This window comes from Malus domestica, chromosome 13 (genome assembly GCF_042453785.1).
Source record: "Malus domestica chromosome 13, GDT2T_hap1".
Classification (NCBI taxonomy): domain Eukaryota; kingdom Viridiplantae; phylum Streptophyta; class Magnoliopsida; order Rosales; family Rosaceae; genus Malus; species Malus domestica.
Genome location: NC_091673.1, coordinates 5,935,229 through 5,951,206, shown reverse-complemented (window position 1 = coordinate 5,951,206; position 15,978 = coordinate 5,935,229). Strand labels below are relative to the sequence as shown.

Genomic DNA, 15,978 nt, shown 5'->3' with positions numbered 1-15,978 from the left:
TTTTTTTTTGTTTTTTTTTTAATTTTGAGTGGGAGGGAGATTTAAACTTGGGGTGCAGAAAAGCAAGACACTGACACTTACAAATGTGATATTCTTTGATGCTTTACTAAGGCCTTCCACAAAATGTTGAAAAAAGTGTGATACGAATATATTAAACTCATATAGAAATCATACTTTATAGTGGGTTGAAAAATTTGAGTGTGATACTAATTTATTGAACTCACGAGTTCATGAGTTCAATGTATCAAACTCATGAGTGTGGTATCAATATATTGAACTCACACTAGCGGTAGTGTTATAAAAATTGAATTCAAGATGACTGATCCCTATACACATACCACTCACCTGAACCATTGTGGAAGGCCTAAACGCTTTGTTTAAAAATACAAAAATTAAGATCTAACCGTTAAAATGCCCAGAATATCCTCTACTTCAGAGCATCATAGAATTTATGAAAATCAAACAGAGTTTCTCAAAATAGACGCAAAGGACTGAAATTGCTATATTTATAACTGACAAAAACATATTCAAAATGTTCACAATCCTCACAACTGGAGGTAAACTATATATACAACACAGACGTCTTTCTTCTTGTTTTATCACTTCATCTCCTTTTAACTAAACCCGAATTACCGCCCAAAGCCCCATCCACCAGACTTGTTTCTTTAGCTCCCTCCACAAATCCCATAATATTACTGTCTATCAGACCCTCTATTCTTCCATGGGAGCTAGATAACACATCGCTCGTCCCATCACCACCGTCTCCTTCCTTCATGCTGCACAGTTCCAGGCCTCCATCGAAACCCACCAAATCCTTAAGCTGATCCACATACTTGGACGACGACTCTGTTATCTCAAAACAACTACTACTACTGTCATCAACATCGGAATCAAGCAGAGGCACACACTCCTTGGGCGGAATCCAGGAATCCTCTACGTAGTTAATCCTAAACATAAGAGAAATATGAGAGATGCCCAACAGATACAGCTGCCTCAACAACGACAAAACAGGGCCGTAGCTAGCAGTTGCGCCTCTGACGGCGAAGCAAATTGTCTGTACTACTTGCTTCCCCAGAATGATTCGGCAGCGCTTCCATGTCGAGCGGGAGACGAGCCGCTGGCAGCCCTCCTGTCTAACAAGTCCCAGTTAACAACATTAGACACATTGCGTTACAGTAGTGATCTTGGCACTCAAAGCATCACAAACATCAATCAAACACTTACATTGGGGAATATGTAAGGCCGCATCACAAATCCAACAACAATTCCAAAAACACACGACACGCAGAGACCCAAAATCCAAATCGAAACTGCTCCAAGTTCTGCAAATTGCATATTGCATAATGCAAAAATTGAATTTCACAACTAAACTGCACGAAACTATTGCATTTGCAGGAAAAACTCACTGGACGGAGAACTCCTGGCGCAGTCCTCCGGCTTGAGATTAATCAACCGGATCAACTGATTCCCGCGATCGGAGACAAGCAGCGCGCACTGATCGGCAGCAAAAGCCAGCTCAATGTCCGGTGAAAACGTTGCGTTTTGAGCAGGGCCGTCCTCGCGCCCAGGCTTCACCGAGTACCCTCCGGCAATCGTGCTCACACCTATCCATCCAATGCATCCAATGCAGCAAAAACACACAGATGAGTGAGCGACTATTTACGATTATGCCACGCTTGCTAAAATCCTAGAAGAAAGAGAGTTTCTCAGGTCACCTGAAGCGCTTATCTTCCGAATGACGTTATTGCCCTTATCGGCTACGAAGACGTTTCCTTTCGGACTCACGGCGAAGCTCCGGGGCTTCTTGAACCGGGCCGAACCCGACTCCCCATCCGAATATCCGTCGCCGTTACCGGATAACCGTGTAATCACACTCTCTGAAACGTTACGACTCGTCGTTAAGCGTAAAAGTACGGTTCGGAACTCGGAAGTAAGATAGTTTTACTGTTTTGGAATTTACCTTGGGATCCGGGCGTGGGAAATGGCACGGCGTAGAAGGCGCTACCGGAAGAGTCGAGGACGAGGAGATCGGACGATCCAGGGGAAGCGAGCACCGCGTAGGGGTTCACGCCGAGTTTGTGGCCGTCGATCACCGTCGTGACGGTGTACCCGTCTTCCAGCACCACGTCGGCGGATACTGAATGGAAATAAAAGGAAACCCAGGGAGTGAAACGCAAATATAAATATGTCCACGTCATTTCAGGGCTTTTTATTTGAGAAAATTACGGTTTTACCTCGAGGTGGGGCGACGCTGAGGAGGAAGACGAAGAGAGCAACGGCAGAGGACTGGAAGCGCAACGCCATTGAATCGTGACAGCGACGGCAGTGGAAGCAGAAACTTTCTATTGAGAAACTTTACTGAACCAGGTAGGTGAATAGAGGGCAACTTCTCATCAGGACCGTCGGATGATTTGGCACGGATTCGCGCCACGTCACCCCGGGTTCCACAGTTAATTCGCGCCAATCGAATCCACTGAGAAAAGGGATAATTATACTTTGCACCCCCTTGGTTTTAAATCTAGTAACAATTTGATCCATGTTTTTCAAAACTTAGCAAAAACCGCCTTTCTAAATTTGCAAAATTGTTAATTTGTTGAGATGTTGCAAATTATTCAATGCTACATGAATTACTCTCTATCATGTTGAGGAGCCTTTCGATCGCGAGAGGAGGATCTTTGTGTGAAACTAAACTTGCTTAAATAATTACGTCATGATTCGAGTTCGAAATAGGTGTAGGGATTAGGCAAAACTGCAACGAGGCTCACCTAGTGATGCAATTGTGTGGTGAACGTAATATACCTCTTGAGACCAACGAGAAACGAGTGATCACAACCTCTGCTAAATCGCTCAACATGCAATTAGTTCAAAATGTAGCGACTAAATTGATGTAGACTCTAAACTACATGGTGCCTAGTGAAATTTACAAAAAAAAAAAAAAAAAAAAAAAAGAATATACCAATGCCAAGGGTGGAGGATTTGGATCCTGAGCTAATGGAGAGGATCCTCTTAACCAGTTATCATGAGCCGTTGGATAAAAATCCAATGGCCATAATTATTATAACTTTAAAGGAACCCCCTGTTTGTAGCCGTTGGATAAAAATCCAACGGCTCATGATAACTGGTCAGGAGGATCCTCTCCATTAGCTCAGGAGAGGATCCAAATCCAAGGGTGGACCCATCCTACTCACAACAGTGGGGATCCTCTTTGTGAGGATTCTGAAAATCCTCAAATTGTGTTTGTTTATCGTAAATTATATGGTCATAAATTATTTTAAATATTTTTATTTTAAATTAAATATGAATAGTATTTGATGAATACAATGAATGAACACAATTTAAAAATCCCCAAAATCCTCAAAAGACGATTCAGAGAGGATTGTCCTTGCTCAATCACCACTCCTAGAGAATTTAAGTGCCGATTTTGTAATATATTAATTTTTTTGGGTGCATATTTTTAGAAAAGTGTTATTGGTGCTCTAAAAATATCATTTATTCTTTTCATATATATAAAGCTAGGGATGTATAAAGAGATTTTTGGAAAAGTAATAACAATTTCATATTTTTATTTTATTTTATTATTTTTCAGTTTTACAAAGACCAAAAAAGAGCATTTTCATCGTAAACGGAAGGAAGAGACCCTGAAACAAAAGAAGAGAAAAACTCGAACACAATACTCTCTCTCAGATCCAAATCTCTCCTCTCTCTCTCTACACTTTCTAACCCAGATCTCTCCGGTAACGTATTCGGATCTCGGATTCCGAATTCGAACCATCCAATTTGCCGCCCGAATCAGTTGATTGATCGCCGCGGCTGCTAGGTTTGCCTCCCATTTGCGGATCCGATTGAGCTTTCGCGGAGCTTCAACCACGGACCCAATCATGAATCCCTTCTCGTCCGGCACGCGCCTGAGGTAACAATTCACAAAACCCTTGCTCATTTCCCAATTGTCAGATTACTTGTTGAAATTCATATATGAATACGTACGGATTTTAATTTTGTAAAATTCGGTTTGTTTTTATTGCTATTTTTTGAGATTCGGGAAGATTCGCCGTCACCGCAGCTTAATTGTGTAGTTAGGAATGCATTGTAGTTGAAATTGATCTATAACTTTTAGTATGTTTGGTCCAAGTAGTTGGAGCTGCTTTTATTGCGAAATGCGTGGCGGGTTTTGTTGCTTCATTAGGGGGTGGTAGTTTAATTTACCTGAGTAAATGTTGGAATGTGTGGGCTTGTACACTACTTAGCTAATTGCATTGTCCTTTGGGTGTGTAATTGGTATGCGGCATCATAGGCTGGTGTTTGCTTCTATGGAAGGAGAATACCTGATCTATAGTTCTTAAGAATTCCTCAGAAGGTGTAGAAGTGTCGGGTTTGTTCTTGTCAAGATTCTTTGAAAGGAGCAAGGGTGTTGACAAGGCAATCCTCCAAGTTGGTTTAGTGAAAACTCTATGTCAGGGAAGCATAGTTCCACTCTTGAGTATGATTGGGATATATGTACATTCAAGGTGTTTGGCATTGTCAAAGGCAGTAGGTTCTTCTTGCAGAGTGGTTTGTTTTGGCTTTTTGCTTTGTCAGTGCATAGATATGACTCCTGAGTAAAAGGATACATCGGGCAGATCAAGGTTTTTGTATTTTGGGAAAATCTTGAACATTTCACAGCTCAGCTAAGTGCTAAGACTTTTCCCTTTTTGTCATTTCTCCCGCTTAGAAAGAGTGAACCCGATTTTTACGTTGGAAGTTCACATTATTAGCAAACTGTGGTACCTCTTAACATGGTCAGAGACTCATGAAGCATGATGTAGCTTGATAGAGGGATTCCCTGGTGTTCCAATGGTTCAATTTAGTGTCACCATAGTGGGTTTGCGATTTTGAATGCTTGCCAAGTGCTTGGAAGGGTGATTAGCTGCCACTAGGGAACTATTTACTGTTCTGAATTAGGTTTGCAATCCTAAAGCAATGTCATTAGTATTAGCTAAGCAAGTTGGCACATATTAGCTGTTGAGGTTTCTACATGATCTTTGAAAGATTCCAGGAAAAAAATGACAAATTGTGATGTCAGAGTTCACACGTATGTCAGATTCCATCTTATCTTTCTTCACTAAACACTAGTCCTTATGATCTTACTTTCATTATAGAATAGTTCAATAGAAAGCTTGAAAGAATTGGAACCTAACAGTCAGCTAAAGTTAATGGCCTTTAGGGCCATGAAGGCACAATGTTGAAGTATGTAATTTACAACGTGTCAAATCTTCTCATTCCTCTTAGAAACTGGGATTGGCTGGAAAATGAAGTGATTTCAAATATTCAAGTCACTTTTAGGATCTCACAACCTATATAGTTTCCAAATCATAGCATTTATTTTTCTAGTTTTGAATCTTTTTCCATGAATTTTGTTAAGGGCACTTCATATTGTTAGGAATGATGTACCCAAATGAGTAAATTCTAAATAGTTATCACCTTGTTAGTATATTTTCTTTCACCCAAGATGATTGACATGCATAATTGTTAACCTAATCTCACGTGTAATATGTTATGTATTGTTTAAATGCAGGGACATGATTCGGGCTATACGTGCTTGCAAAACTGCAGCGGAGGAACGTGCTGTTGTTAGAAAAGAGTGTGCTGCTATTCGTGCATCCATAAACGAAAATGATCATGACTACAGGCATCGTAACCTTGCTAAGCTCATGTTCATCCACATGCTGGGTTATCCCACACATTTTGGTCAAATGGAGTGCCTGAAATTGATTGCATCTGCTGGTTTTCCTGAGAAGAGAATAGGGTATCTTGGCCTCATGCTGCTTCTTGATGAAAGACAAGAAGTTCTGATGTTGGTCACAAACTCATTGAAACAGTATCCACCTCTTAGATGACTATTTCATTAGAAAAAGCATTGCTCACTCTGATCTGCTTTTCCCCTGCTTTAATACCAATTAATAAGTTTGTCAAAGATACAATACTTTCACAAGCACACAAGATAATGTAAGTTTATGTTTCCTTGTAGCAACCTTAACTTGTATGCAGAGATCTCAATCACACCAACCAATATATTGTGGGACTTGCTCTTTGTGCTCTGGGAAATATTTGTTCAGCTGAAATGGCTCGTGATCTTGCACCAGAAGTGGAAAGGTTGCTGCAATTTCGAGATCCAAATATCCGAAAAAAGGTGAGTTTTACTAATATATTTTCATCTGGCCAAGATTTTGTTGTTTTGGAACTTGCGTATGGCATCGTATGTTAATCTCACAAGATTGGAAAATATGGAAGGGAGAAGGAAGAGCCATAATTATTTTAAGCCTTGAGATTAATTTAGCATTCCGGAAAGTGTTGACAATGACCTTCTTTGAGTTTCCTTTTTATTAAATTTTCTTTTATAAAAATGTATAGTTCATGGGCACTGGACTGGAAACCATTTCATGGTTGCCTTATCAAATTATTTCATAACTAGACGCAAAAACTATATCATATGATTTAATCTTCAAAGCTCATTCCTTGAACAATGCCAAGATTCTGCACCGTTTATTATACACATGGCTGAATTTCTTACATATTGTTTTGTTCAGGAATTAAACTAAATGTCCTCTTATGAATATCTGCTACATATTTAGTTAATGTCTTATATTAGTTCTTATGGTCCGCAAACACTTGAGCTATCTGGTCGTTGAGTTTCTGCGCAAACCAACCTTTTTGTTGCATTGGTCTGCTTTTGGAACATGTTTTGACAAATTTTTGGTCCATCTCTTTGCACCTAAAATGCAATTGTCTGAATCTGTATTAATACTTATATGCAAGTTAGAAATTCTCATGCCGTTTGATTCCTAATTGCCAATATTAAATTTGTTGTACATATCATCTTTTTCTGGTGGCTTCCCTTTCTTTATGAAGAACAAAAACTGTCAATGTGTTGAAATTTGACATTTGATCTTGTTGGGGAAAAATTACACTTTTTTTTTTCCCTCAAATTGTGTTTGGTAATTTGGCATTGTTTTTTTCTTCTTTCTTTCCTGGACTCCTTATGTTTCATTTATCAGTTTTTTCTCTTATTTTGAACTGACTACACTCCTGTTAAATGTAGGCAGCATTGTGCTCTATAAGGATTATAAGGAAAGTCCCTGAGCTGGCGGAAAATTTCATTAATCCTGCTGCTACGTTACTTAAAGAAAAGCATCATGGTGTTTTAATAACAGGGGTTCAACTTTGTACAGATCTTTGTAAAGTCAGTGAAGAAGCCCTTGAATATTTCAGAAAGGTAACTTGACTATGGCCTATAATAGATCTTCTATACAACTTAAAAAGAGACAATGCAGAAATGGTGTTCTTATGCAATATGATTGTTGTAATTGGGATTAATTTTGCTATGTTAACTAATAGGCTGTTTCTCATGCCTTCTTGTAAGTTGTACAGTGTTCATATTGGCGAGTATGCATACAACTACAAAGATCGTTATCATGTTGATTCCTTGAGCAAGATAATTTAGCTTTACAATTGACCAGTTCTTATTGCGCTACAGTTCTGGTTCTACTTTCAGGATTATTGTAGCAGATCTAAATTTTGTATGAACTCTGGTTAATCTAGAACATATGGACTTTAGCACTTAGCAGTTATGTGTAATGGATGCTCCTATATAGAGTTGTTTATTATTTTAATTTGAAAGTGTTGTTTTAGGGAACTTTTGAAAAGTTAACTTGAAAAGGGAAAAAATGTGTTGTTTTCTAATAACTTGAACTAATTGTTAATGCAGAAGTGCACCGAGGGCTTGGTAAAAACACTTAAGGATGTAGTGAATAGTCCATATGCCCCTGAGTATGACATTGCTGGGATCGCAGATCCTTTCCTGCATATTAGATTGCTAAAGCTTTTACGTGTGTTGGGCCAAGGAGATGCGGATGCTAGTGAATGTATGAATGACATACTTGCCCAGGTAAGTTGCTACAGAGTTTATTTCATGCCATCTTTGCTATTAGCCATTGCAAGCTATTAATCTTTAGTTATTACTGCTGTAAAAAGATTTCGTACCTACAAAAGAAAATTTTCAACCTCGTGCTGATGATAATAAAGGATTAAAGGTAAGCAAGAGGGAAAAAAAAAAAAAAACTCACTAGTCACAACTTGCATATTGTAGCTAATTTTTCAGTATTGAATTCGGGCTGTGAGGACTGAGGAAATACTATCACATGCATTTAGTCCATGTTTCTGCAATATCTATTGCCATATAATAAGCTGATGTTTCTGCAATATCTTTGCCATTGTGTAACTATTAATCTTTAGTTATTAATGTTGTAAATATATTTCAACTTCTACATTACCTACGAAAGAAAAACTCCCAACAAGAATATTCCCAAAACTATTAACTTCGTTACCATTGTGTTTCGTAATTTGAATTATTCTGTGATTTTCTTTCTAAAGTTGACTCTTATTTTTTCCTAGGTGGCGACAAAAACCGAGTCAAACAAAAATGCAGGAAATGCAATCCTATATGAATGTGTTGAAACTATCATGAGCATTGAAGATAGTGGTGGCTTACGTGTGCTTGCCATCAATATCTTGGGAAGATTCTTATCAAATCGTGACAACAATATCAGGTCTAACTATGATACCTTAACGTATGCAAAGCTTTATTTCTGTCACCATATCAGTTTTTTTTCCTTCTTATCAAATCGTGACAACAATATCAGGTCTTTTGTGATATTTTAACTTGGACAATGTTTTATTGTCTGCTACCATATCAGTGTTGAATTTTTCCAACTTTGGCAATTGTTTAGACATTATACTTTAGTGCATTGGGGTTCTCAACTTGGTTTGTCCAATTAACCCTGAATTGCTTACTGTTTTGGATAAATGTGACAAACCAATACTGAAGCTTTGTGATCATTTGACTTTATTATGTTCTTGCTTAGCTGTTTTCCTGTTTTGTTATTTCATTGAAATTTTCTTTTATTCCTTCCAGATATGTTGCATTAAACATGCTGATGAAGGCAATTACAGTTGATGCTCAAGCTGTGCAGAGGCATCGGGCAACTATCTTGGAATGTGTAAAGGTATATTGTTTGCTCGTGTTTTATGAGAATTAAGAAGGCCTCCTTTTCCAATAAATGTTGACTCAAATGCCTTATTATTCAACTTTTCTTTAGGATTAATGTACAACTTGAAAATCTTGTGACTTGAATCTTCTTTCAGGATTCAGATGCCTCAATTCGGAAGAGGGCCCTTGAGCTTGTTTATGTGCTTGTGAATGAGAGCAATGTGAAACCTCTAACAAAAGAGCTTATTGACTATTTGGAAGTAAGTGATGAAGAATTCAAGGGAGATCTTACTGCAAAAATTTGCTCCATTGTTACAAAGTAAGATATGCACTTTAGTCGGATAAAATCATAAAAGAAAAACTTATGCAGTTTAAATTTAGAGTGGGTTGTTTTTTCTTTTTAAATTTAGCGAAAGAGCTCATTGACTATTGGGGGAAGGGTAGGGTTGTGATACTGCTCCGTATTGTAAGATTATTTTACAACAACAAGGTTCAGCATTTCATCGCATTTTTATTTTAGCAACTATTATTTAATGTGCATTCACCTCTCATGATTTAGGTTTTCCCCCGAGAAGATTTGGTACATTGACCAGATGCTTAAGGTTCTCTCTGAGGTATAAATCCAAATGAAGTGGTGTCAGTATTAATTAAGTTGTATTTGTGATGGTCTTGTATCTTGCACATGTTTTTGGCATGTTATACCTAATGTCTGCTTGTTGAATTTCTTTATTTACTTGATGGTTATTTCTACTTTTATTATACTGAACTGGGAATTTGTTTCAAAGAAGTACTGATCTTTATGTTGTGCTTAGTAGGCTGGAAATTTTGTAAAAGATGAAGTATGGCACGCACTTATTGTTGTGATTAGCAATGCTTCTGATCTCCATGGATATACAGTTAGGGTGTTATACCGAGCATTCCAATTATCAGCTGAACAGGTGATCATTGTCTTGCTTTGATAGGATTAATTATCAATTTTAAAGTCCCTATTATCTTGAGTATCCAGGTTGCATGTCATTGATGTTTTTGAGTATAATATTTTATACAGGAAAGTCTTGTTCGAGTAGCAATTTGGTGCATTGGAGAATACGGTGACATGTTGGTTAACAATGTTGGCATGCTCGATATAGAGGACCCAATAACAGTGAGTGCACCCTTTCCATGTGTTTCATTCATCTCACCTTTCTGCATTCATCTTTTAATTGTATAAAGTTACATGCAGCACCTGCACTTAGCAATTGTTATTTATTTTAACATGAAAAGCATAAAGAATCTGTGCATGCCCTTGTATGCCCAATATATGAGCTTTTAGTAGCAGAGCTCTCTTTTATTTATTTAAAATTTTTCTGAAGTCATCTTTCTTGCATTAGCATAAAATTAATAAAAGACCGCTGTTTTAATAAGTTGGAACAGTGATTCAAGATCTATGATTATATTTAGTGTTCTAGCCATCACTTCAAATCAGAAATGGCTAATAGTCATTTAGATATTTTCTGCAAAGTGTTTGCTTATCTTTTCAAGGCTAAAACATTAAAATATCTAAATGAATATTAGCCATTTTCTGATTTGAAGTGATGGCATAGTGAAACACTTCATATTTGATTGAAGACTCTCAAATTTTTAGTTGGTGGTAGAAGTTGGTGGTAGGGAATTGGGGTCCTATTAGTTTACATGCTTTTATATATCTTCCAATTGGAGATACCATTGTTTCTGGTACAGAAGTTCCTATAAAAATGGGAAATGCCCTTTTGGTTCTCCCAGAAAAAATCACTCATTTTTTGAACCGGTTTTTAAAGAACTCAAAAAAAAAAAAAAAAATTGCAAAAGAAATGTCTAGGAATTTTTAACAAAGTTTCCTGACAAATTACTTTATCTGTTAAACAGGTAACAGAGTCTGATGCTGTGGATGTTATAGAGGTTGCAATTAAGCATCATACCTCGGATCTAACTACCAAATCAATGGGTTTGATTGCTCTGTTGAAACTATCTTCGCGTTTCCCATCTTGTTCAGAGTATGTTTTTTTTTCTTTGTAAAAAATTCTGTTCAACTGTTTACCAAGTTTCCCAAATAATGTGACATGGCGTTTAATATATTAATCTTATTTTCCTCTTATGACACAAAGCATGATTGTTATCTGAATGACTTATGTAGGAGGATCAAGGATATAGTTGTTCAATACAAAGGAAGCCTTGTCCTTGAATTGCAGCAAAGATCCATTGAATTGAACTCTATTATTGCAAAGCATCAGAACATTAGGTATCCAGGTTTAAGAAGTTAGAACTATTTTTTGTAACGGCATAATCTATGTTCTGCTCTTTCTCTCTTTTCTCACCATGCTCCAGTAGCCCTTCCGTTAAACATGAAATCTGACAATGAGTTTGTGCAGATCTACACTGGTTGAAAGGATGCCAGTTTTGGATGAGGCAACTTTCATCGGAAAGAAGGCTGGTTCAATGCAATCTACTGTTTCTTCTCCTGTTGGTGCTTCAATCAATCTGCCAAATGGAGTTGCCAAACCTTCTGCAGCTCCTCTTGTGGATCTACTTGATCTAGGTTCAGATGATGTGCCAGCACCTAGCTCCTCTGGTGGTGATTTGCTTCATGATCTTCTTGGTGTTGATTTGGCACCAGCTTCTAAACAATCTGGTTAGTTTGGAAAAGATTATGTCACTTTATGGGCCAGAAGTACTAAATTGAACCACTATCCTGATTCATCGTCATTACATGGAGCATCTTATATTATGTTTAAGTTGGGGCATATGTAAAACCTAAATTTAATCTGATATAATATCCCATAACTAGTTTTGTGGGCATGGGTTAGGTAGTGTTCTCAACTCTCTACTTTGAATCTGAAGTCATATCCCATAACTAGTTATTTTATTTTTTCGGCATCGTAGTGCATTGAAATGAAATACTTAATTCTACCAAACCTTTCTCTGGTCCGTGCTTGTCTTTGAAATTTTGATTTAGTCCTATGAATGGGGTAAGAAAACCCTATGAACTTATGAAGGGTAATGCCTCCCAGCAACCCATAGTTAACTGTAATATTCTTCGTCTTAAATTGAATCTGTTTCTTGCTGTGGTGATATAAGGAATAATTTATATGGGACTTCAATTGTTTTGGTGTTGCGTTATATAGATATACCAATAGACAAAGGGGAAAGAAGAAAAAGTATTTGCATTATGTCTCTTTTCTCAATTCTCAATTCTCAAACCTTGTATTGTTTGTTATTCTCTTAGGTGTAAATCATTCTCTAAATAATAATGGCACCGATGTTCTACTGGATCTCTTGTCTATCGGTTCACCTACACAAAGCAGCTCATCTCTACCAGATATGTTATCCTCCAGTCAAGGAAACAAAACACCTGTTTCACCATTAGGACTAGCAGCTCCATCTTCAAATTCAATACAAGCCACTTCTTCTGCGGGAGCTGCCCCTGTGATTGATTTGTTGGATGGCTTTGCTGCTAGCACCCCAAAACATGGTAAAATTTTATCAACCCGGAAAAGTTTATTTTTTAGATATGATTGGGTTTATTTCGTGATAGCCTTATTTTTTAAATAAGCAGAAAACAATGGCACAGCTTATCCATCTGTAGTGGCATTTGAAAGCAGCAACTTAAGGATGGTTTTCAACTTCTCAAAGCAGCCTGGAAATCCACAAACAACAGTGATCGAGGCTACATTCACAAATTTGTCCGCTAATGTCTATACAGATTTTATTTTTCAGGCAGCTGTTCCAAAGGTGATTTTGGTCACTTAAATCTACGCTGTTACTGTTCTTTCTTTTAGGTTGTCTGTTTTCAATGGGATTTCCCATTCTCATGTAGTTTAGATGCAAAGTTGAATGTCTCTTCTAGAATTCACAGAACTTGAAAACTTGAACCTTGCCTTGGTGTATCCGAAAAGAATAAAAGAGAAACTCTGTGTGCTAGTAAATTCAGTCATGAATGAAACCTGAGTGGTCCTGTATAGATTCCCACATTGTACTCACAAAATTCTTTTGTGCTTTGTTGTTGTACTCCTCTAATGGTATGGTAACCATTGAAAGTTTGCCCATGATTTTTAGTTGAAGCCTTTGATGTTCTTATGGATTCTGTTTATTTGTTGTTAATTTCAACTTGCTGTTCTGATTTCTTTTTATGTGCTTCCAATTTGCAGTTTCTTCAATTGCACTTAGAACCGGCTAGTAGCAATACTTTGCCCGCAAGTGGTAATGGGTCCGTCACACAAACTTTGAGAGTTACCAACAGCCAACTTGGAAAGGTATGTTCTGAATTTGACTGCTGCATGTCATGAGCAAGCGAAAGCAATTCATTTCATGTTAATTCTTTTCATTCCTTTCCGCCCTTTGAGAGTTACCAGCGGCTAAACAAATTTTTGTTGTTGTTTAGTTGTGCTTTTTCCTTTGTTCCATCCAGCCCCTTCCATTCCTTGTAGTATGAGATGCATGTACCAGATAGAACCAGTCATCCGTAGTAGCTGACCATGAATGTAGTACAGCATGACATATAGTAAAAATTGTAGGGATCATGGAGCTGTTTATTAATGGTTGAGATGCAATCATTGTGTTAATCCTTTGCTTACGTTAGGGCCCGTTGGATCACCTCCCTATATATTGATATCTAGAACACAATGTTGTATGGTTTATGTACGTTTGGAACCCATGCTGTATTTTAGTAACCTCAACCCAAGTTTAGTCCAATGACACTGAGTTGGGGACGTAGATCCTTAACATAAGAGCTATGGTTTATTTCTTTTTATCCCCTTCATTGTTTGGTGGATGTTGTGGATAGTGAAGAAAATTCACATCTTTTCAGAAATCGCTTGTCATGCGCATACGGATAGCTTACAAGATGAACAACAAAGATGTCTTGGAGGAAGGACAAATCAGTAAATTTCCGCCGGGTTTATGAGGTTGAGTAGTTTGCACAGATGGGTAAAGACAGATTCAAACAGACCGTGATGTCGGTGCAGTGTTTTCCTTATGTTCATTTGCTCGGTTTGGGGTTGGCATGTTCTGTGGCAATCGGGAATGATTTTTCCTCGGAGCGGGGTTTTATCGAGTGGCTCGGTAAGTCGCCCGTTCCCATCCCCTTGTAGGAGGTTTTATGTACATTATTACAAATTATTCCTGTACGAAATTGTGGGAATTAAATTTTGCTTCTGATGCACGAGAGGAGGGAGCTGTAGTATCTTACGTCGAGATTTTGTGGTGCTGTTCCTACTTGCATTTTTTTTAGTTTGGATTTGCTCTCTATTAGCGTTATTGTTTGAGATCATATATTTCTTTTTAACAACAGTCGGTTTATATATTATATATATCGCTTTAAATGTAACAATTTTAAACGATGATATTAATGAAAGCTGATTTTGCTTCTTGTTTCTCTTCTATTGTACTCCATTTGTTAAGGTCGGTGCTGTCTACACACCTATTTTTACCTCTCACGCATCATTCTCAATTTTCGGTTTTCGGGTTGATTGAATTAAAGATGATTCAATAGACAAAAATTAACAAGGGTGTATGAGAGGTAAAAATGGGCGTGTGAATAGCAGTACTATTAACCATAGTCATTAGTGATGACATGGTTACTTAGTAATGAAGAATATAGTTAGTTGAAATGTGTTGGTAGGTTGTCATAAGGATAAGATTGGTTAGTATAGTTAGAAGGGTATTATTGTAATTAGGTTATATGGCTATATAAGGGATTGTATAGCTATCATTTCCTTAAGTTCTTTTGTATACATTTTCTCCATTTTAATCAATACAATCTTTCTGGTTTTTCTCTCTATCATCTTCATCTTTCTTTGTACCAATTCTTCATCTTTTACAATGTAGTTAATAAGTACCATTTGTTAATTTAATCCTTTTATTTCATTTATATTTAAATTGTCAAGAGGAATAATTACCATTCTTTGGTTGTTGATTTCCTAAGTTGGCTGGTAAAGCTATGTAACAAGAGATAGATGCAGGGTTACATACCGTAGTGATATTGAAATGGTCTGCGTAGAAGTGCTTTTAAAATAATAAAAAGCTCTTTTAGTTCAAAAGTGCTTCTGTCTATGTTTACCAAAAATGATTTTTAAAGAAGCTTTTCCAAACTAAAGTGTTTTTGGTGTTCTAATGGTGCTTTTAGCTTGTGCAGAAGACAACGGAGCATTTTTTGCTCAGGATCATAAATTATGTTGTATGTTCACCATGCATCTATTACTTACCATGTGTTCTTTCATTTAACCTTAGTTAAATATTTTTGAAATTCAGAAAATAATATTTAATGTGAAAGTTAATTAGAGTTAGATAAAAAAATACGTGACAGATGATTAGATATATAGTGAACAAACACTATAATTATGATGGCGAAATAAAATACTCCCCGAAAAAAATGAAGTGTGAGATTGATTATTGGTTGCCCCATCGGCACGTGTCATTGTTTACTCAAACAATCCTGGTAACCATAACTTTTGAATACAAGTTGGTCAAATTAATAGATATTAGGTAACGTAAACGTAGCAAAATTGCAATCATAGCAATTATTCAATCGCATATTTAGAACCAAACACATGGAAGTGGAAGGGCCTTAATCCCTTGGATTCTCCCAAATCCCCATAAATGTCAAACGCCACCTATTTATCTGTTCATGTCTGTTGACTTTGTATCTCGTGTCGTGGAGTAGTTATTATCGGCATCACAAGAAAGATTATCACCGACAACCGACGCCATCATATTCCATTTTTTATGCCCGTTTCGTGGCGCTTTGCAACATCACAAAGTATGCAAAATCAAAATCATCAACTTGGGGCTACAATGTCATCATCTCTAACCAATCCCACCTTCACATCAAGTGGTTCCCTCTCACTTCAAGTGCTCCACCCTTTATTAATATCGGAGAAATTCTAGTATCTGTTGTCTAGATCATCAGTTTCTTAGTGTACACACTTACGAAAACTCACATG

The 15,978-nt window shown here is 37.2% G+C and overlaps 2 protein-coding genes across 3 annotated transcripts; one reads left to right on the top strand and one right to left on the bottom strand.

Annotated features, from left to right (window-relative positions):
- Window positions 1–489: 489 nt before the first annotated feature.
- LOC103451946 (protein SUPPRESSOR OF QUENCHING 1, chloroplastic) lies at window positions 490–2,378 on the bottom strand. 2 transcript variants are annotated; one of them, XM_008391397.4, is made up of 6 exons: window positions 2,235–2,378; window positions 1,961–2,137; window positions 1,716–1,877; window positions 1,407–1,604; window positions 1,225–1,322; window positions 490–1,133 (listed from the first exon to the last, which is right to left on the bottom strand). In XM_008391397.4, the coding sequence occupies exons 1-6, from the start codon at window positions 2,302–2,304 to the stop codon at window positions 1,020–1,022; spliced, it is 819 nt and encodes a 272-aa protein (XP_008389619.1). In that variant the 5' UTR covers window positions 2,305–2,378; the 3' UTR covers window positions 490–1,019. The 2 variants fall into 2 exon arrangements, with proteins under 2 accessions (XP_008389619.1, XP_008389618.1); XM_008391396.4 differs by having other exon boundaries at window positions 490–1,129.
- A 1,174-nt stretch (window positions 2,379–3,552) lies between these two features.
- Window positions 3,553–14,405, top strand: LOC103451940 (AP-1 complex subunit gamma-2-like). The gene is made up of 18 exons (XM_008391390.4): window positions 3,553–3,910; window positions 5,552–5,854; window positions 6,025–6,166; window positions 7,076–7,249; window positions 7,742–7,921; window positions 8,428–8,582; window positions 8,948–9,038; window positions 9,178–9,341; window positions 9,582–9,636; window positions 9,838–9,960; window positions 10,071–10,166; window positions 10,907–11,034; window positions 11,175–11,279; window positions 11,410–11,669; window positions 12,264–12,509; window positions 12,594–12,769; window positions 13,186–13,290; window positions 13,845–14,405. Exons 1-18 carry the CDS (start codon window positions 3,879–3,881, stop codon window positions 13,938–13,940), a joined length of 2,631 nt encoding a protein of 876 aa, XP_008389612.2. The 5' UTR covers window positions 3,553–3,878; the 3' UTR covers window positions 13,941–14,405.
- Window positions 14,406–15,978: the final 1,573 nt, after the last annotated feature.